A 19,595-nucleotide genomic window follows, 5' to 3' on the forward strand; every position below is an offset into this window, starting at 1 on the left:
GCATGTGTAGCCCCAAAGGAAGGCAGCAGAGCTAACAGATTTTGTGGAAGCCAAGCAAGCACCGAAAGCAATTGATTTCCAATCTATACAGTATGACTCATGATTATGTGCACCCTAACTTTGGATCCACCTTTTTTATGTGTGTATTATGATCAAAAGGTGATAAGAAATATCATAAAATAAATCAGGTGAATTATTAGATGTATACAGTATATATGTACCTTCACTAATAAAATAGTGAGTCTCATCTTTTTATTTTTATTGTATAATTATTTTTATGTAAGTATAGAATGCACTATTTTTTAGTGCACTAGGTATACTCTATAATTTGTTAACAAATCATATGGCTAACAAGAAATTATTAGGTATACTCGGTGTACATATACCATCTCTTATAATTATGCAGATCCCACTATATATATTATAGGGAGGGTCCATTTTTCTAAGAGATATAGAGTACTATTTTTTAGTGCTCTCAATATATCTAATAATAAGCGATGGCTGACGTGATGGATAGGCACAAATGATGAGGAATGAAATTAAAGCACCAATTATGAGATGACATGTAGATATTGATAAAGCAAGTTGCACTATTTTGAAAAGTTAACAAAAAGTCTAGGAAGATGATGAGTTTGGAAGGGAAAGGAAGTTGGGCAAATACAAGACAAGTTTACTAAGCTGGGTAAATAAAAAATGACTCGTGCAAGTTGACCTCCTGCCACCTTTTTTTTTTTGTTGTTGTTGTTTTTTAATAAAAGATAACCAAATAAAAACACAAGTAAACGGTTGAGAGCGCCAAAATTGAATGTACTTGGTCCAAGAGGTTGCACAAGAAAGATATGTCTCTAAGAGCATGAGAGTCCCTTAGAAAGACAAGTCTCTAGACAATGAAATGAGTTGCAATATTGCAGTTCCTTTTAACAAAGTTGAAAAGGAAATGGACTCGAATGATGCAGAGAGCAACTTGATATCCGAGATAATACCCCGGATAGTCATAGGAGAACCACTTCCTTGGAGAGAGATGATGACAATCTATGTGTCTCCCATTACAACCTTATGAAAACTTTTGGCCCTAGTAATCAAAATTACTTCTCGACACACAATGCCTTCCAGAATGAGAGGATCGGGCATAGTCTTAAAAGATTTGCAACTCCAACCCAATAGTAACTCTGGTGATTCCTAGCAAAAGCTACGGTAGAGCCTTCATTCTTTTTATTGTTGGCTGCAACATCAAAATTAATTTTCAAAAAGCCAAGGCCTGGGGAAATCTAGGAGGATGCCTTTACCCAATCTTATCGAAGGTAATGCAGTGCATAAATTCAAACCAGACTTAAAGACTTTTGTTTTTCTATTTTCATAAGAACTTTTAGTTTTAGATAGATTATTTATTTTCTTATATAAATTTTATTTTTATTTTTTAATTTATTTAGTACTCTAAAATATTACTTCTATTTAATATTTAGGTCTTTAAATATGTTTTCTATTTAAATTAGGGCTCTCTAATTCATTACATCCAAGATTAAGATTTAGAACTCTATAAATACACATTGTATTTTCATTATGAATAAGTTTTCAGATTTATTTTAATTAAGTTTTCTTCTTAATAAAATTGGTTTACTTTATTTTCTCCTTAGATTTTGGATTAGATCTTATTTATTTTCATGGGTTTCATCATTTGTCGTCCTTTCTACGCTACACACTGCATCAAGTGGTATCAGAGCAGGGATTTCACCCTCATTATGATGGCCAATACTAGTGGAGGTGACAGTAAACCTTGTGATAGTGATCAGGGTTACCAACGAGGGGTGAGCATTTTGTTCAAACCAAACCGAATTAAATTACCAAAACCGAATTACTACATTTTAGAACTGAACTAAACCAAAATAAATGAAAATCGAATCAAACTGAACCGCTTTATTTCGGTTTGATTTGGTTCAAACCGATTAGTTTCAAATTTTACTTATTTTTTAATTTAGACTTGATTTTTAATTTATTTGATTTGATTTTAACCTTAGTTTAAACCTAATAACCATTAATTAATGAAATTAAGCAATTTATATATATATATATATATAATTACATATAATTCATAAATTTTTTATAAAAATAAATAAATTAAAAAATAAATAATACTATTTAGTTCTGTTCGGTTCAAACTGATTTTTTTTATCAAAAACTGAATCGATCCAAAATAACTAAAATTTTTAAAATACAAAACTGAACCGAACCGAATTATATAAAAAACTGAACTGAATTAAGGCAGTTCGGTTCGATTTTTCGGTTTAAACCGAATAGTGCTTACCCTTATTACCAGCTGCTCAGAAAGCAATTAAAGAGCATCAAAATTCTATAATAGAAATTATGCAACAATTGCAAGAGATTCGCCGCTTATTGGGAATTCATAATATTGAGAAGAGAAATCATAAATTAAATCAAGTCGGAGGAGTTAACTATATTAGAGTCAATTATGATTCAGTTCTCTTTAATTCTAAAAGAACACTTGTTATTAATGATGATATAGGAGAACTAGTGTTCATGAATTGTGTACTTCAATAGAAATAAAGAATGTGAAGGTGGAAGCAAATTTTATTTAGACATCAAAGAATGTTAAAAATTTGGAGCATGAACAAAGAGATGAACCTGCATAAGAAAAACAACTAGAAGTTAAAAACCCTAAGCTTAAAGGATTTGAAATTGAAGAATATGAAACTTTGATTTTATTGCCTTTCACTATGGTGAATGACGAAGAGTTTAAAGAAAGTGTCATAGGGAATGAAGAACAACAAATCATGGAGATTTGAAAGGGAATTGAAGACAAACAATCCATGAAGACAATGAAAATTGAAGAAACTCAAATTATGGAGTTTATAGAGATTAAAAATTTATCTATCCCTTTAATTTCTATTGTCTTTGTTGATTTTATTTGTCCAGATATTCTAATGGATAGAAAGGATAATATGAAGTTCATCAATTCAATTTTATTCAAGTCAACTTTATTGATATCATTCAATAAGGCGATATAGTGTGATTTTTCAATGGAGTTTTTATTCTTCAATACTTTAAAATTCGATATTGAATTTCCTCAAAAATGTGGGTGAATAACGTGTTACACAAATCCATATCAAACCTAATGACATTTGTTTTCCTATTTTCACAAAAACTTCTAATTTTAGATAGATTCTTTATTTTCTTAGATAAGTTTTATTTATATTTTTTAGTTTATTTAGAACTCTAAAATATTATTTCTATTTAATTTAAGTCTTTAAATATGTTTTCTATTTAGATTAGGACTCTTCAATTCATTTATACCTAGATTAGGATTTATAACTCTATAAAATACCCATTATATTTTCATTATGAATAAGTTTTTAAATTTATTTTAATAAAGTTTTCTTCTTAATAAAACTGGTTTATTTTATTTTCTCCTTAGATTCTGGGGTGAATCTTATATTTCTTAAAATCTTGAATTATATCTTATTTATTTTCAAGAGTTTAATCGTGTATCATTCTTTTTTTGTGCTACACACTACATCAGAAGGTCCACATCCAATGAAGATTCTTGCACATGTAATTGAGCTTCCACAAAGTTCTCGTAATGGTTAATAGCCATAACAATTGCTTGATGGATTGACCAAACTTGTCGATTAAACACAAATAAGTCTCTGCTTTTTCAAAGATGCCAAAGGAGAAACACAAGTAGAATGATAAAATTGGACACTTGACTATGATAAAATTACCTACATTTTATAAATATTTTAGGACTCCCACCAGCAGCTCAACTCTCAGACATATCTATTAAAAGATTGTTTTTTTTTTTTTTTTTTCACTTGTAAGTCGGTCAAACCTACTTATAAGTAGTAGATTAGTGTTTAATTTAATTTATAAGTAAAAAAAAACTAAATAAATCAGAAATAATAAGTAAAATACCTCGGATTTATGACTTATATACTTACCCTCAAATTACTCTTCATCTTTGATTAATTAAAAGACTATATTATATATCTTAATAATTATTAAAAATATCAACACTATTCTTATTTTAACAATTACAACAATTAATTACATGTCCATTTTTGTTATTTTAACAAATTAAATTAATTTTAAACACTTTTTAACTAAATATTTTAACTATTTAAAAATTAATTTTTTATAATTTTTTGATGTGTAAAAATATTTTTAATGAATTTTTCATATAAAGAATAACAAAAAAAAATTACATAAATTACATGAATAAGATTGTTTGCAAGTCTTGGTGGCAAACTATCTCTCACCTATTGTTCGCCACCATGACTGACAAACAATGGATTGAAAACCCTGATTTTAAAATTATTTTTCTCTTCACCCGTATTCTGTAAATTATTTTTTCTAATACCATGATTTGAAAATTTTCTTTCAAATCAGTATCCATTAACAATAATATTAGTAGTAATGGTAGCACTGTCTCTATTTCCTAGTCATAACTACTAAGGCCAATGGCCCATATGGGAAGGGAAAAGCTGAAGCAAGAAGCAACCTTAACGTGCTAAATTCTAGCTGTATCCCATTTTTGAGCCCCTTTTCTCTAGGTGTCCTTCTCATCTATTTTCTTGGATGGACCACTTTTTTATGGTATCAATTCAATTTTTATGTATGCTTCTCACTGTCTCAAATAGAATGCCAAAGGGAGCAGAGCAGTTAGCCAATTACGCAAGAAAACAAAGGCGGCCAATGGATCCATGTCTTTTTCAACATCAGCCCCCATTCCTTAAAATAATGGACTTACTTGCTTGGCTGTCATAAAAGATTGTCCAATATATATATACATATAAATATGGCGACCTTGCTCCTTTCAATCTACTGCTCAGCCTTTGCTTCTCTTAGTTATAGCTTCTTTTCCATATTATAGTGGATCAGGGTCATGATGGGTAGTTTCCAGCTCATTCTTGTATTGTCACTTTCTTTCAGTTTGTGCCTCTTTTCAAGTTCTGTTTCAGCTCAGCTTAGACAAAATTATTATGCCAATATTTGCCCAAATGTGGAATCCATTGTTAGAAATGCAGTTCAAAAGAAATTTCAGCAGACTTTTGTCACTGTTCCTGGAACCCTCCGTCTCTTCTTCCATGATTGCTTTGTGCAGGTAACTATGTTATTGCTCTTTTTTCCTTTTTAGAAATCAGGAGAAAACAGAATACCCATTAATCCATTTTAGCTTGTATAATTTGTTTCGGCATGTAAAAGGGATGTGATGCTTCAGTTATAATCCAATCCACTCCGAACAACAAAGCAGAGAAAGACCACCCGGATAATTTATCATTGGCCGGGGATGGATTTGACACCGTGATCAAGGCCAAAGCCGCCGTGGACGCCATCCCCAGCTGCAGAAACAAGGTGTCATGTGCAGATATTCTTGCAATGGCAACAAGAGATGTTGTTGCTCTGGTCAGTCCACAGTACACATACTCTTATATTCTCTGCCATAAATTTCATGGTCATAATTAATTGAACCTCAACATTTGGTGTGTGATATAAATGTAGTCTGGTGGACCTTCATATGCTGTTGAATTGGGAAGACTTGATGGCCTCAGCTCAACTGCTGCTAGCGTTAATGGCAAACTGCCTAAGGAAACTTTCAATCTGAATCAACTCAATTCTCTCTTTGCTTCTCATGGCCTCTCCCAGACTGACATGATTGCTCTCTCAGGTACTAGTTTGTTATTCATTGTTTATTATTCTTTTAATTATTGAAAAGCCATAAAAAATTAAGGTGACACAAGCCTAATAATTTGGCTACGAAGACAAGTAAATCGTAGATTCTCAGCCTCATTTGACAGGTCACAGGTCAATTGTCTTCTGGATTTTGTTTAATTTAAAATATATAATCTTATTACCTGGCATTGGTTGGTAAGCACCCAGCAATAACGATGAAAAGTCAAGCTTTGATTGTGTGATGCTAATCACCATCCATTTGATTTTCTGCAGCGGCACACACCCTTGGATTTTCCCACTGCAACAGGTTCAGCAACAGGATATACAATTTCAGTCGTCAAAATCCAGTGGATCCTACACTCAACCCGTCCTATGCAACTGAACTACAGCAGATGTGCCCCAGGAACGTGGATCCCAGGATAGCCGTCAACATGGACCCGATCACACCTAATACCTTTGACAATGTATACTTCAAGAACCTCCAGAATGGAAAGGGACTCTTCACTGCAGACCAAGTCCTCTTTACAGACCCAAGGTCCAGGCCCACTGTTAATGCATGGGCTAGCAACTCCCCAGCCTTTGAGAGAGCCTTTGTTGCCGCCATGAAGAAATTGGGCCGGGTCGGAGTCAAGACAGGCAAAAAGGGAAATATCCGTCAAGATTGTGCTGTTTTAAATTAAAATAAAAGTCAAGAAAATAAGAGAGGGAAAATATTTTATTTGTAAATTGAATAAAATGTGAGAATAAATGATGTGAAAGGAAAGTGAAGAGGGGATGATGTTGGGATTGACTTGAATTTTTGAGTGGCTTCTTAATCTTAACAGGGTTGTGTAGTTGTTGAAAGTGTCAAATGTTTCAATAATCAATACAAAGGGCAGTGGAAGTATTCCCATTTGCAGCCATATAATATATACAAAAGCAAACAAATGAAGCTTAGCATGTGACAGTGATTTGGCAGCCCACATGAAAAGTTCTACTGCCAAGCTTATCTGCACATTCAGTAATGTGTCAGATTTGGATGTTATTATGAACCTCAAACGGCTACAAGACAAGATACAGCTGGAATGATTAATAAAAAGATTAAGATATTGTGTTATGCACCTTAGTTATTCCAATTCTGCAAGTGTTTCTTTTTTTTAATTATTATTTATTTGTTCAAAGTTTCAAGATACTCATTTCAAAAGAAATGCACATTAGGTTATAATGCAGCAAAATTTTATACCCTTTTCTGGTTAGGGTATCCAAGGTTTTGATGCTTTCAGCTTTTTACATGTCATCACTAGGAACCTCAGACATAATTAATCGATTACCGTTAAACTTCCTGGCTTTTAAGCTCTTTGTTTTGAGGACACTGTAAAAATCATTACCCTAATTTCCTCGTAAGTGAATCAACTACTCATGAACCTGATGTTTATAAGCATGTCATCATCTCCCTATCAATAATTTCCATCCATGTGAATCCACTGCTTTGGAACATGCTTGCATATCAAAATTCTGGGCCATATAACAGTTGCATTCAATAAATAAAGTTCTCCATCCCAGAATGCTAGATCTGTCAAAATGAAGTTCCCTACAGCAATCTCAACAACTATGAGTAATCATGGAGCAGAAAACCTAACATGCTTGAATTACGTGGTGAATTAATGACAGACAGATCTAGCACAGAAAGAAACTATAGCTTAGAAAGCTCACTTGAGCTAGAAACCATAGCTTACTAAAATATTATGATTGATGTTTGATCTCTTTGACCAACCACTTAGCTCAGAAGATCATTTACTAATTATAAAGAAAGAGCATACTGATGCTGGAAACCAAGGCTACATTTCAGATGGTGCACCTCGTTCAAACACAATTCCTAAATAACCAGAAAGCAGCTTAGCCATTAGAATCACTTCCTATTAAGATCTCTTGCCCAAGATCTAGTCACAAGCCTACTAATAGTGAAATCTAATTCAAAAGCTAAAGCTTTTACTTTATCTTCTTTCCTTGGCCTATTATTGCTGAAAACGTGAACTTGTTAAAACTTGTTAAAAGGGAGCTCTAACATTAGGCTCGTTTGAGAAGAGAGTCTAGATTTCAATTTAATTGAAAATAATTCTGCTTAATTTTCTTAATTCAAGTGACTCCTTTTATAAGAGAGGTTTACACAAGATTTATTAGATTTCTAGTAGAATTAGAAGTCCTAGTAATATTTGAAATCCCTGTATAAAAGAGATTATAATTCTGAAAAGGAAATAACTCTTAATTAAAACAAGAATTAATATCTAATAATAATAATAGGATGTAAATCTCGAAAATTCAACCAACTTTGCCAAGTGGTCCACAGTGCTTCCATAACATATCTCCCCCTGAAGAAAGAGTTTGTCCTTAAGCTCAACAGTAAGATAAGACTATGAATCGCCCATAGTCCCTTTGCTCCGTTGCTTCCTCTGAATCATCCATCTCTAACCAAACAACTCCTTACATTGATGCTTGGAGAAATATGGTTTGTCACAATTATAGCAAAGCCCCTTTGCTCTTCGCTCAGCCATCTCTAGATGGTTCAATCTTTTAATAAAGGGAGATAAAACACTTCCTAACTATAATGTGCTACTGGCTTGGTTAGCAATAGCCTTGGTTATAGGCAGAATTGATGAAATAGTTGTTATTCTTATATTGGACCATGAACTTGTCTAATTTTCTTCCAACTGTTATTTTCTTTCAAAGGCTCTTGCCATGTTCATAGTTGTCATCAAGCTCGGGGGATTTTGCATCTCTACATCAATTCAGATTGAATCTGTCAGGCTTACATTAAACAAATCAACTTGTTGATATACCTGAGCTATTGTTGCACAAGCTAGAAGACTTTAGAACTGACGTTGGTATACTTCAGATTAGCCAATTTGCCCAAAGGATTGCTACTAAATGGAAGCCCATATATCAAATTGCAATATTCTTTGAACGCGTTCCACAATAGTTGGGGTTCTTCTTATTCTAATATGTAGAACCAAAGTTGTGTCTCGTCTATCATATGGAATACAGCGAGATTCACCTTATCTGTTTCTGGCATCCGTTGGTTTGAAAAAAAATTGTTCACATCTATGTAACCAAATTAACAGATCTTCGAATCCATCAAACGTTGGAAAATTCAATTTTGTATACTTTGGTACTACCCCTACTATGAGTTTCACTTCTGTTTTTCCATCAATTCTATTATTGCTGCCTTTATAGTTGTTATTGCTACCTGAGCTGCCCTCTATTTCCTTGTCTCAGCTCTTATAAGTTGCCTGAATGAACTCTTGTAATTGACGGGACAAGTTTTGCAATTGGGATTCCAATTTCGACATTGATTGCTTGATTCGATCTTCCATCCTTGATTCAACCTGTGCTACTCTTGCTTCAGTCAATGCTCGTACTTCTTGGAATAGCGCCCTCAATTCTTCTCTTGGATCTTTATCGTCCATGACAGCCGGCTTTGATACCAATCTATTAAGATCTCTCACCTAGGATCTAGTCATAGGCTTATTAATACTAAAATATGATTCAAAAGCTAAAACGTTTGCTTTACCTCGATTCTTTCCTCGACTTATTGTTGCTAAAAATATAAGCTCGTTAAAAGAGAGCTTTAACCTTAGACTCCTTAGAGAATAGAAAATCTAGATCTCAATTTAATTGAAAATAATTCTACTTTATTTTATTAATTCAAGTGACCCTGTTTATAAGAGAGGTTTATACAAAATTTATTAGAATTCTACTAAAATTAGAAGCCCTAATAATAATAATCCCTATATAAAAGGGATTACAATTTTAAAAAGGAAATAACTCTTAATTAAAACAAGAATTAATTCAACTAGTTTTGGCGAGGGGTCCACAATGCGTCAATAACACTTCCCAACAAATTTTAAACTTAAAGAAGAAAGAAGTATGTGCCACACCTTCAATTAGGCAGCCAGAAGAGAACCACCAAAATAAACCCTTGGCAAAAGGCCATGATGGGGTTAATGAAATCTAAAGAAGATTTTTATGAGCCATGCATTTGGAAGATTAGCATACCTCCAACAACAATGATAGGAAGAAGGCACAGCATATCCCTATCAGTCCGAAGAGAAAAATAAAAAAGGATCATCAGAGGGAAGGAACTTCCAAACTATAGACGAAATGGGGCTGACATGCCATCAAATTTTCATAGTTCTGATTTGAACTCACATGAATACCATATCAGCTATCAGGATTTTGATGTGAAAATAAATCTCCTCCAGCAAAAGAAAAAAAAATAATAATAATAATAATTCCGTGAATGTATGTTATATTTGCTTTTACCTCAAAATAAGCACAAGAAATTGAAACAAGGTGACTTGTATAGAACTATCACTGAGCAAATAAGGATCCATGTCCTCAAATTAACCAAAGAAAAAAAAAAATTTCCCATCACCTGATCACAAGGATGAATTTGATTTTCAAGGTTTTCAAATGTCCTATAGTAAATTTCTCTTATTTTTGTTTACTCATGGTATGGGCTACTGGCATTTCATGCAGAAGACAGAAAAGTGAGACCTTGGGAGTTGAGGGAGAAGAGGTGAAGTTTATAAATACTTTATTGCACATTATAAAACATGTTAAATAAAATGGATAGATTTTTAAGGTATAGTAATACATTGATTTTTGTACAATTAAATATGATTCAGATTCAAACTTGAGATTTTACAGTCCTATAAATGATTCCAGTATCACTGAATTAAAACTCATTAGTTATATACAATACATTATTTTATAAATTATTTGGCGCCCTCAAATATTATTGTCTAGCTCTGCTATTGATTGAAATATTGCTATAGTCAACTCTTGGGAACACATTTCACACTCAGAAAGAGAGACAAACACACATTGCAGAGTCTACAAAAAAGCACAACATACCAGGCACAAAGTAAGGGATACACCAACTATACTTGTGGCTCCAGGAAACAAACTAAGGACATAAGAGAATAATATGAGGGAATAATAGTTCATGCAAGATCATAAATACAAAGAAAACAATTGCACTTTCACACCATACTAAATATATGAAAATGTGAATTGGAATTCTGCCATTCTGAAATGACAGAAAAAGATAAAATAACATTATAACCTATCGATTATAAATAACATTGTTATAAAATTTGCAGGCAGGATTAAACACTACTTGCAATATGTGCCTATTGCAGGCATGACAGACTGAGAAAGAGAGAATCTAAACAGTAGATTATCAAACTACATAGTTTATTAGAACTCCTCTGAAAAGGGCATAAACAATTGTAGGCCTGATAATTGCAAATGTAAGCTTTATTTACAAAGTTAATAAATTGAACAAACAAACTATAGGGTCAGTTGGAGCAGAAAACTGACCAATTTGGACAGCTAGATTTTTACAACGTCAATGTATTTATACTACCATGTCACACCCTGGAAATAATCAGTCCAAAGGCCTATATACAGTCTCATCAACTTGATCCAAAACTTCCCATGACTTCTACTATTTATGTACTTCACAGTTGTCACGAAAACAGTGTGCTCAACATCTCATTAGAGTGGATCCTGTAACAGTATTAATTCACAATATATTTGAAACTAAACTTCCCATCCCACCAAATCTTGCACAAATGTTCTATTTCATTCTTCTGATGCACGAAATAAAAACCTTTCAAGTTGCATTGGCCAATCTTCTCCAAGAATCTGAGGGTTTAGTTCCATTGCAAGCTGAAAATCTAACATGGACACTGCAATGGACCTGCTGGGTTTTTGAAAATATCTCACAGGCCACACCCCATTCAAACCAGATATGGAACAAATTTGTCCTTGGCTTGTATGTTTCCCTCCAGATCTTGAACCAGCTAAACCCATACAGGGTTTTATCAATCTCTTCAAGTAAACATCGAGGCTGTTATTTAACAAATCAGCACAATCAACTGAAACTTTTATTCCTTCCATCTCCAACTTCTGCTCCAACCTCTTTCTTAAAGAATTGGAATCAGGTAATTCACCACTATTCTGACAGGTCCCCATATGATAAGAAGATGCCAAGCGATTACACAGTACTTTTCGTGCCCCTTTACTGTTCAAGGGGATGCCAAGAGGAGCTCTAACAGGGCTCCTACTATAAATGCTGGGGCTTCCAGCAGCCTGATCAACCTCTTCTCCATCCTCCACAGAGCCAGGGGGTTTGCTGACCAAAGAAAGCAGCTCAGTGGTACTCTGTTCTTGGTTTTTAGGGATTGAATCTTCAAATGCAATAGTATGGCTCTTCCCATGAGGGCCAAGAGGGCTAGGACGATCTCTAAACTTGCGTTCACTAAGAACTGACCTCCCCTTACAAGGAGATTGGAGAAAATCCCTGCATAGGGATTGAAGACTACTTTTTTGATACCCATTAGGCACTTTGACACTTAAAGCGCCTTTAGCTTTGCTCTCCTTTGGCGGGGGAGTCCTGGAGAAATGTGCATTTTTTATAATTGATCTGAGGAGGTGGTTATGAAGTCGTACATTTTCCCTCCCTATTGTACCAATGCAAAGTCTATCAAAATCAGATTTGCTAATCTTAATACTCAGAAACTTTGAGAGGAGATCAAAGTACTTCTGGGCTTTTAGATGACCAAGCTTCTTCTCAATCTGCAATTTTAGCTCTAATGTGCCTATCCGGGCAAAATGCCTAGCTGCTGGCATTTTAGTTTCAAAACTCCTCACTAGCAATCATCAAAACAAAAACAAAATTATATGGTTATGCTAAAAACCATTGCATGGAAAATTACAACAAAAAATAATTTCCCAATTAAAATCACAAAAGAAGCAAAAATTCTAGATTTTAAAAAGATATATACTTAAAACAAGCTTGTCATTTCTATTAGAACCCCAAGAACCTAAATTCATCAGTTTCTAGCAATTCACTATTCGCCAAGTAAAGTCAACAGTAGAAGCAAAGACAAGAAGAATAACTAAATTCCAGAACAAAAGAAACAAAACCCATATCAAAATTAATAGAAAAACGCAAATTTTAACTTCATTTTACTCATTACAGCTTCAATTCAATTAGTTGTTCACCAAATCAAAGCTTAAACATGGAATACAAAATACACAAAAAATTTTCACCACCCAACTTCCACTTCACATAAACAAACAGAAGAAAACAACAAAACTAGGAAAAAAATAAAACAATTTCAAAAATTCTAAGTTAAATAGGAGCTCCACACGACACCCTATTGATAAAAACCCAGAGACTGAGCAAGGCAATCCAGACATTGAAACAAAGAAAGAAAACAAATGATGTAAAGAAGAAGAGAAAGGCCAAGTTAAATTGAAGAAGTACCTAATTGAATTTGGTAGAGGCTTCACTGTATTATTGAGTGCAAATTATGAATCAGTAGCTCTCTTGTTTTTTTCAACAGGGAGAGTGGAGTGAGAGATATTAGGGCTAGTGAAGCAGGAAAAAACGAGGGTCTTTCGAAGCTTCTTTCTAAGCCATACGTGGGTTAATGTGCACGTGCGTTTTGACAGGTGTTGAATATATGTTGCTTAGGATAGGCTGGGGGCTTCTTTTTGAGGTTTTTTTTTTCAACTGAAATTAAAAAAAAAAAAGAAATAAATCTGTTTGTGTCCCTCGAAAGTGGAAAGTGAGGGAAAATTAAATTGCTCAGAAGTGTCTAAAGTGACATGGAATGAATGTCCGTTGGTTGGAATTCAACTTTCCAAGTGCTTACCTCAATCTATATTTAATTTAATTATTATAAAATATTAATTAATTAATTAACATGAAATCCTAATTAATAAAATTTAAAAATATTAATATAATAGCAAGTCTATAAAATAATATTATAAATATGTTATTTATATTTATAAAATATAATTAAATTATTAGAATATTAATATCATAAGAAGTGTATCTACTAATACTATGAATTTGTTTCAGACTAAAAAAAACTATGAATTTGTTATATATATTTTATAAAATATAATTAAATTATTAATGAAAAACAAAACAAGATTAAAAATTCAATAAAAGCCAAATTAATTAAAATTTTTTCATAAAAAAAACTTATTAAAAGGGTAAGACTAAAAATTATTATTGAATTTAATATTTTGCATTATATTATATAAAATATATTATTTTCATTATAATGGCATATAAATTTTGATACTTACTGTTTATACATTCAATTATAAAATAAAATAATAATTTTCAATTCCTAAAAAAAATCTTACTTTTCATATTTATTTTTATTTTGATGTTATTTTAATATATATATATATATATATATATATATATATATATATATATATATATATATATATATATATATATATATATATATATAAATTGTTACACATTAATTCCATATTGATTATCCCTAAATTATCAACTTTGAATTTAAGATGAATAAATTTTAAAATTTTCATCATTAGTTAAAAAAAAAGGTTAAGTTTTTTAATGAATTTTAATATAATTTATTTTTTGTAATATAGATTAAATATTATTAAATTCGATGATAACAGGTTTATAATTACCATAAAATTAAATAAATTGAATATATTTTTATTTTAAATAAAAATTTACACAATTTATAAATAATTATAATTAAAAAAAAAATGCACTTTATATGAATAGATTTATCAATATGCCCATCAATTAAATGGTTTGAAAAAAATACATGTTACTCATGCAAAATATTTCTCTCAAACTCTTTTACATTTTCAATAAAATTTTAATATAATTTTAATTTTTACACTATAATTTAAATATTATTAAATTCTTTAATTTTTTTTATAATTAGACAATAAAATTAAATACATTAAATATATTTATATTTTAGATAAAAAATTATAAAATTTGAAAAATAATTATAAATTAAAAATAATAAAGATGTACTATATTTGAAAAGATTCACAGAACAATGTAAAAACTTAAACTTTCTATATTTTTTTGAAATTTCTCACCTATTAGATGGTTTTTAAAAAAATATCTTGCATATTATACAAAATATTTATTTGGACTTTTTCTTCATTTTTTTATTATTTAATTTATATTATTATTAGTATATGTAGAAAATGATATGGAGAATGAAATTTTTAGCAAATATTTGCTTAATTGATTTTAAATATGTTTGTTATTGGAATTTGTTATTATATAATGTGAACAATTGCAAAATTTAATTCCAAAATTATGATTTTTTTATAATTATTCTTAATGATTTTTTAAAATAAAAGGCTTGGCTTTTATTATTTGAGGTTTTTTTATAAATCATAAATGTTTATGATATAATTATAAGTATTATATTTAATAATAAATCAAATATAATTTATTTGAATTTGAAAAATAAGTATGTTATAAGGTGAATAAATTTTTTCACTAAAAAAATTTTAAATAATTAATTAATTGTGAGTTTTTTTTACAATTATTTTATTTTTGGTAAAATTAGTTTTTTTTTAGAATTATCATTCAATATGTTAAAATAAAATCTAATTTATCTAGAAAATAATTTGAAATTTAATATGATTAAATTTTACTTCTTTATACAGACAAAATTAATTATGAGTTATAAATTATTTGATAAATGTGTATCATACATGCTTTAAAAACTAATATATATATTTCAAAATATCATGATTTAAAATAATAAAATTAAAAATAAATTTTTATAAATATTCTATTTTCAATTGCTATTAGGTCGGGCCGATTGTCTAAAATGGATTCATCTCAACAAAATTTTAGCATAAGTTATAATTTAATTTGAAGTTTGACAAAATTATTATTAAATATCTTTATTTTTAATTTATTAAAATTATTCGCTCAATTTTAAATCTATCTACAATATAATATTAGTGTTAAAAAGTAAATTTTTTATTAGTGAAAGTTACAAAATAGTAGCAAGGGAATTGGCCCCAATGTTAGAATGTATGCATTGTGGTAGGAGACACAAAGGGGAGTGTCAACTGCTGACTGGAGGGTGTTTTAAGTGTGGGGCTACATATCATTATATAAGAGATTGTCCTCAGAGGAGTGGTTCAGTAGCTCCAACATAAGCTAATAGACCTGCCCCTACAGCTCAAAGGGGTAAGAGACCTGGTAGAGCAGAGGCGGCTGATACATTACAGAAGGCTGCTTCTAAGATAGTTGAAAGGGTCGAAGCCAGAGTAGCGCCAAGGGTACATGCCGTGGAGGCTAGAGAAGAGCCGAATCCAGATATGGAAGAGGCAATACGGGAAAGTGGAGAAGCAAGAAGGTAGTAGTTCCTCGACTACATACATCAAGTAAATTTCAAGGACGAAATTTTTATTAGAGGGAAAGAGTTGTAATGCCCTCACTTTAGGTAGTCCGTATATTCTACTGTTCCGGTGACTAATGTCTTTTTGGACAGCCAAAATATCTGGAACTATATTTAAACTAGAGTGATGAGCTATAAATAACCTTGTCGCAAGGTGTTTTGCGGTCGCCTGGACGAACACTCACCGAAGTGGGAAAAGTGAGGAGTCGCCACTTTAATTTTGAGAGAAATTAAAGAAAACCATTTGTGAAAGTAAATTAAAATGAAACCACTTCAAAAACAGAGATTCTAGGTTCGGGGTCCGTAAACGGGTGGGGAAGGTGTTAGGCACCCCACCTCGTCCCTTAATGAGGGTAAGCAGATTTAACTTCACGTTCTTTATAAATTAGAATTGATAGCTAGGAGGGTTTGAATGAAATGTTAATCCTTTTGACAAAAAGGAATATTTGATTTTTCACTAATTCGGATTACCCAGATACATAAGTAAATGAGACAACCTTAGTGAGTTGTTGTTGCGTATTAGTTTTATTTTAGGGGAGATTATTTTACGTATTTGTTAAAATTTAATTTGGGAACCGGATAAGAACTCTCCTCTGATCTCCTTTAAATATTTATGAAAATTTTGGTTGAGAATCGGATAAAAACTCTCATCCGATCTCTTTAAAATATTTATTAAAATTTTTAGGCTTGAGAATCGGATAAGAACTCTCCTCCGATCTCTTTTAAGTATTAATTAAAATTTTTATGTGAGATTCGGATAAGAACTCTCCTCCGATCTCTTTAAAATATTTGTTAAAATTTAGGATTGAGAATCGGATAAGAACTCTCCTCCGATCTCTTTTGTTTTAATAGGAGTCGGATAAGGACTTTTCCGATCTCTCGAAATTTGATTACAGCTACACCTCACAGAAGCCTAGAACTAAAGGTTCTGGCATTCAAAGATCCCGGGGATCGGAATAAGGCTTCTTTTGATTCATGGGTACCTTGTGACTAGACAGGGGATACCAGACCGAATTTTTCGACCTTCCTATGTGGTCGCCTTACCAGTACCTTTTGATACCCGATCTATTCCATTTATTTATCTAAGGTTCGGTTTTACTCTGCCTTGTGACGTCTTACCCAATTGTCTTTTTTGTTATTCTAGTGATTCGACTTTACTATTTTCTGACTTATTATTCAGACCTTTCAACATTTTAAAGAAACTCTTAAGATACGATTACCTACATTTTGTCCAACTGCTTATACGCTACTCGGGACTAGAACATTCACATTTGGGAGTCAAAAAGAATGAATTTATGAACAAAAACAAAATTTGAGAAAAACCTTCTTCGGGAGCCTTTTTGACACAATATGAAACTAACAAACATTACTAGCATGAAGCAAAAGAAATATGTAAAATAAAAACGAGCACTAAATAAAGCAGCGATAAAGCACACTCACCTGTGGGGAATCGGAACTATGGGATTAACTATGGAGTCACAAAAGCGTGGTAAACTTACGGGCTGATATCTTAAGGACTGAGGTTTGCCTTGAGATGATGAATATCTCGTTAAGATGAAGTCAAGCCGAAGTAGTATCCTGGTCTGACGAGGTTAAACTTGGGAAATGGGAACAGAAATAAAGATAACAAAGACTGACCTAATGGTGAGAATGTTACGGAGCAATGAACAAACTGAAAATAAAGAGTTTCAGTATTCAAGACCTCGTTCAAGAAAATACTTTAGAAAACTGGTTTCTGAAGTTTTTCTACCTTTCCAAACTTAAAAAGAAATAGCAGAGTAACAAACTGAATTAAGTTTCAGAGTTCTTCTGCTATAATTCCCAACCTTTTCTTTTTTTTTTTTTCGTCCTCCTTTTGAACAGTTTTCATGCAGGTATTTATAGGAACCGGGTACTCCCTATGAAGGGTCAGGATTTGTTTTGAGGGAGATGGAGGGTTAAGATTTTGAAGGACATGATCTGAGGCTCGGGAATTAAAGAGAATCAGAACGGACGGCTGAGATCCCTTCCGGAATATTTGTCCTTTCTCTCTTCTAATCTGACGGCCCAAAATTTTCTTGTCAAGAGCGATCCGAGGGCTAGGAGTGAAAGGTGCTGATCTTGTCGTCTTCTTCTTCGATCCGAGGGCTCCGAGCTCGTCCTTACAAGTAAGATCAACGGTGGAGATTAGGATGTACAGCGCTTTCATGATGTACTCTGGCGCATGTCAGTAATGCGGGCGATTCTGGGGCGTGCGGTAGAGATTTTGTCTGCGACGCTTTAACTACCTCGGCCCTGATTATGGCGATAGTCAGCAGAAGTTGTCTTATTCTCTTTGTCTTCCGACCTCCCCTCCCTTCCGATCTTTTCAACATGATCCTTTTCCGATCTCTCATAACGGGCTCCTCTCTTTCGATCTCTCCTGCTCCGGTTTTTTCCTCTTTCTGGTTCGACTCAGTCAAAGCATTTATTCCCTCAATTTCCGAGGCATCCTCTTTGTTTTCTGCTTAGTAATAAATGCTCAAATTTTCCCTATATATACCTTCAACTGGGAAGCCCTTCCTCATTTGACTTTCTCCTCCTTCCTTCTCACTTTTCTTGTTCTAGCTGCCCCGGCAACAGTTCTGGCCATGGTGGCCACTTTTGATCCTTGCTCGATGGTCCTCTTTGTCCCTCGTCTGAAAGTTTATGATCCTGGTGATCGAAGAATCATGATAACCCTATCTGATGACAGTGAGAGAACCGGACTAATTAACCGATCTGGATCGAGGACCTCGATCGTGTCGATCTCGAGTCGTTCGACCGATATAATCGGCGATTTGAGCGAGAAAGGCGCTAATATTCCCCTTAACATCGGTGGCTGCCCCTTGAAGTTCATTTGGCTCCTCACCACATTGGGCGTCCCGACTACAGCTCAGTTCTGGTCGATGAAAGTGGGGATGACTCTCCATCCTCATGAGAGTCATAATCACCCCATCTAAGCTGTACATCTATCCGATGTCAATGGCCGGTCAGCCACGAGACTAGGCTTTGACATAGGTCTTTATTAGAGATCCCCCCTACGATGTAATCAGACCTTCAATGTAATCTGATCTCTAGAGATCGCCCAAATGATGTAATTCAATTTTCATGTAATCCGATCTCTAGGGATCGCCCAAATAATGTAATCCGACCTTTTCGGAAATAAAATTTATTTTGTCAATTATCACTTTATTATTATTGCATTGATTATTCTCCGATCTCTGGTGTGTTTATCCGATCTGGTTCCCAATTGAACAGTCCTTATCCGATCTGCACTTCCAAACATTCGCCTTAATTAGCCGATCTCTAACTAGCCGGTCTCTCCTTATGGAATTTCTGGAATATTCGTGAGACGTGTCAGAAAAGCTAGCGAGTCCCGCTAACCGATGCACCGCCTGGAACATCGTGAGCATTAAATGCTCGGACGAGTATAAATAGGGGAGGGGTTAGCCAGTTGCTCCCTTATGTCATTTTCAGTTTCTCGCGAACAACTTCAAAATTCTCTCGTTTTCTCAAGTTCTTCCGACACCGATCAGACTCCGGTAAGGGTTTTGATCCTTCTGTTAGTTTAAATTCCTTGTTTCCTTTGAAAATGAGTGGCGCCGAGGGTCAGAGAGTGGCAAGCCCCCTTTCCGTTCATAT

The 19,595-nt window shown here is 33.0% G+C and overlaps 2 protein-coding genes across 2 annotated transcripts; one reads left to right on the forward strand and one right to left on the reverse strand.

The window, feature by feature from the left end:
• The first annotated feature begins 4,789 nt into the window (after positions 1-4,789).
• LOC110665127 (peroxidase 73) lies at positions 4,790-6,571 on the forward strand. The gene is made up of 4 exons (XM_021825120.2): positions 4,790-5,116; positions 5,218-5,418; positions 5,515-5,680; positions 5,959-6,571. Exons 1-4 carry the CDS (start codon positions 4,898-4,900, stop codon positions 6,363-6,365), a joined length of 993 nt encoding a protein of 330 aa, XP_021680812.1. The 5' UTR covers positions 4,790-4,897; the 3' UTR covers positions 6,366-6,571.
• A 4,394-nt stretch (positions 6,572-10,965) lies between these two features.
• Positions 10,966-13,146, reverse strand: LOC110665125 (uncharacterized). The gene is made up of 2 exons (XM_021825119.2): positions 13,001-13,146; positions 10,966-12,380 (listed from the first exon to the last, which is right to left on the reverse strand). Exon 2 carries the CDS (start codon positions 12,358-12,360, stop codon positions 11,311-11,313), a length of 1,050 nt encoding a protein of 349 aa, XP_021680811.2. The 5' UTR covers positions 12,361-12,380; positions 13,001-13,146; the 3' UTR covers positions 10,966-11,310.
• Between the last annotated feature and the right edge of the window lie 6,449 nt (positions 13,147-19,595).

The sequence above is a fragment of the Hevea brasiliensis genome, chromosome 7 (genome assembly GCF_030052815.1).
Source record: "Hevea brasiliensis isolate MT/VB/25A 57/8 chromosome 7, ASM3005281v1, whole genome shotgun sequence".
Taxonomy (NCBI): Eukaryota; Viridiplantae; Streptophyta; class Magnoliopsida; order Malpighiales; family Euphorbiaceae; genus Hevea; species Hevea brasiliensis.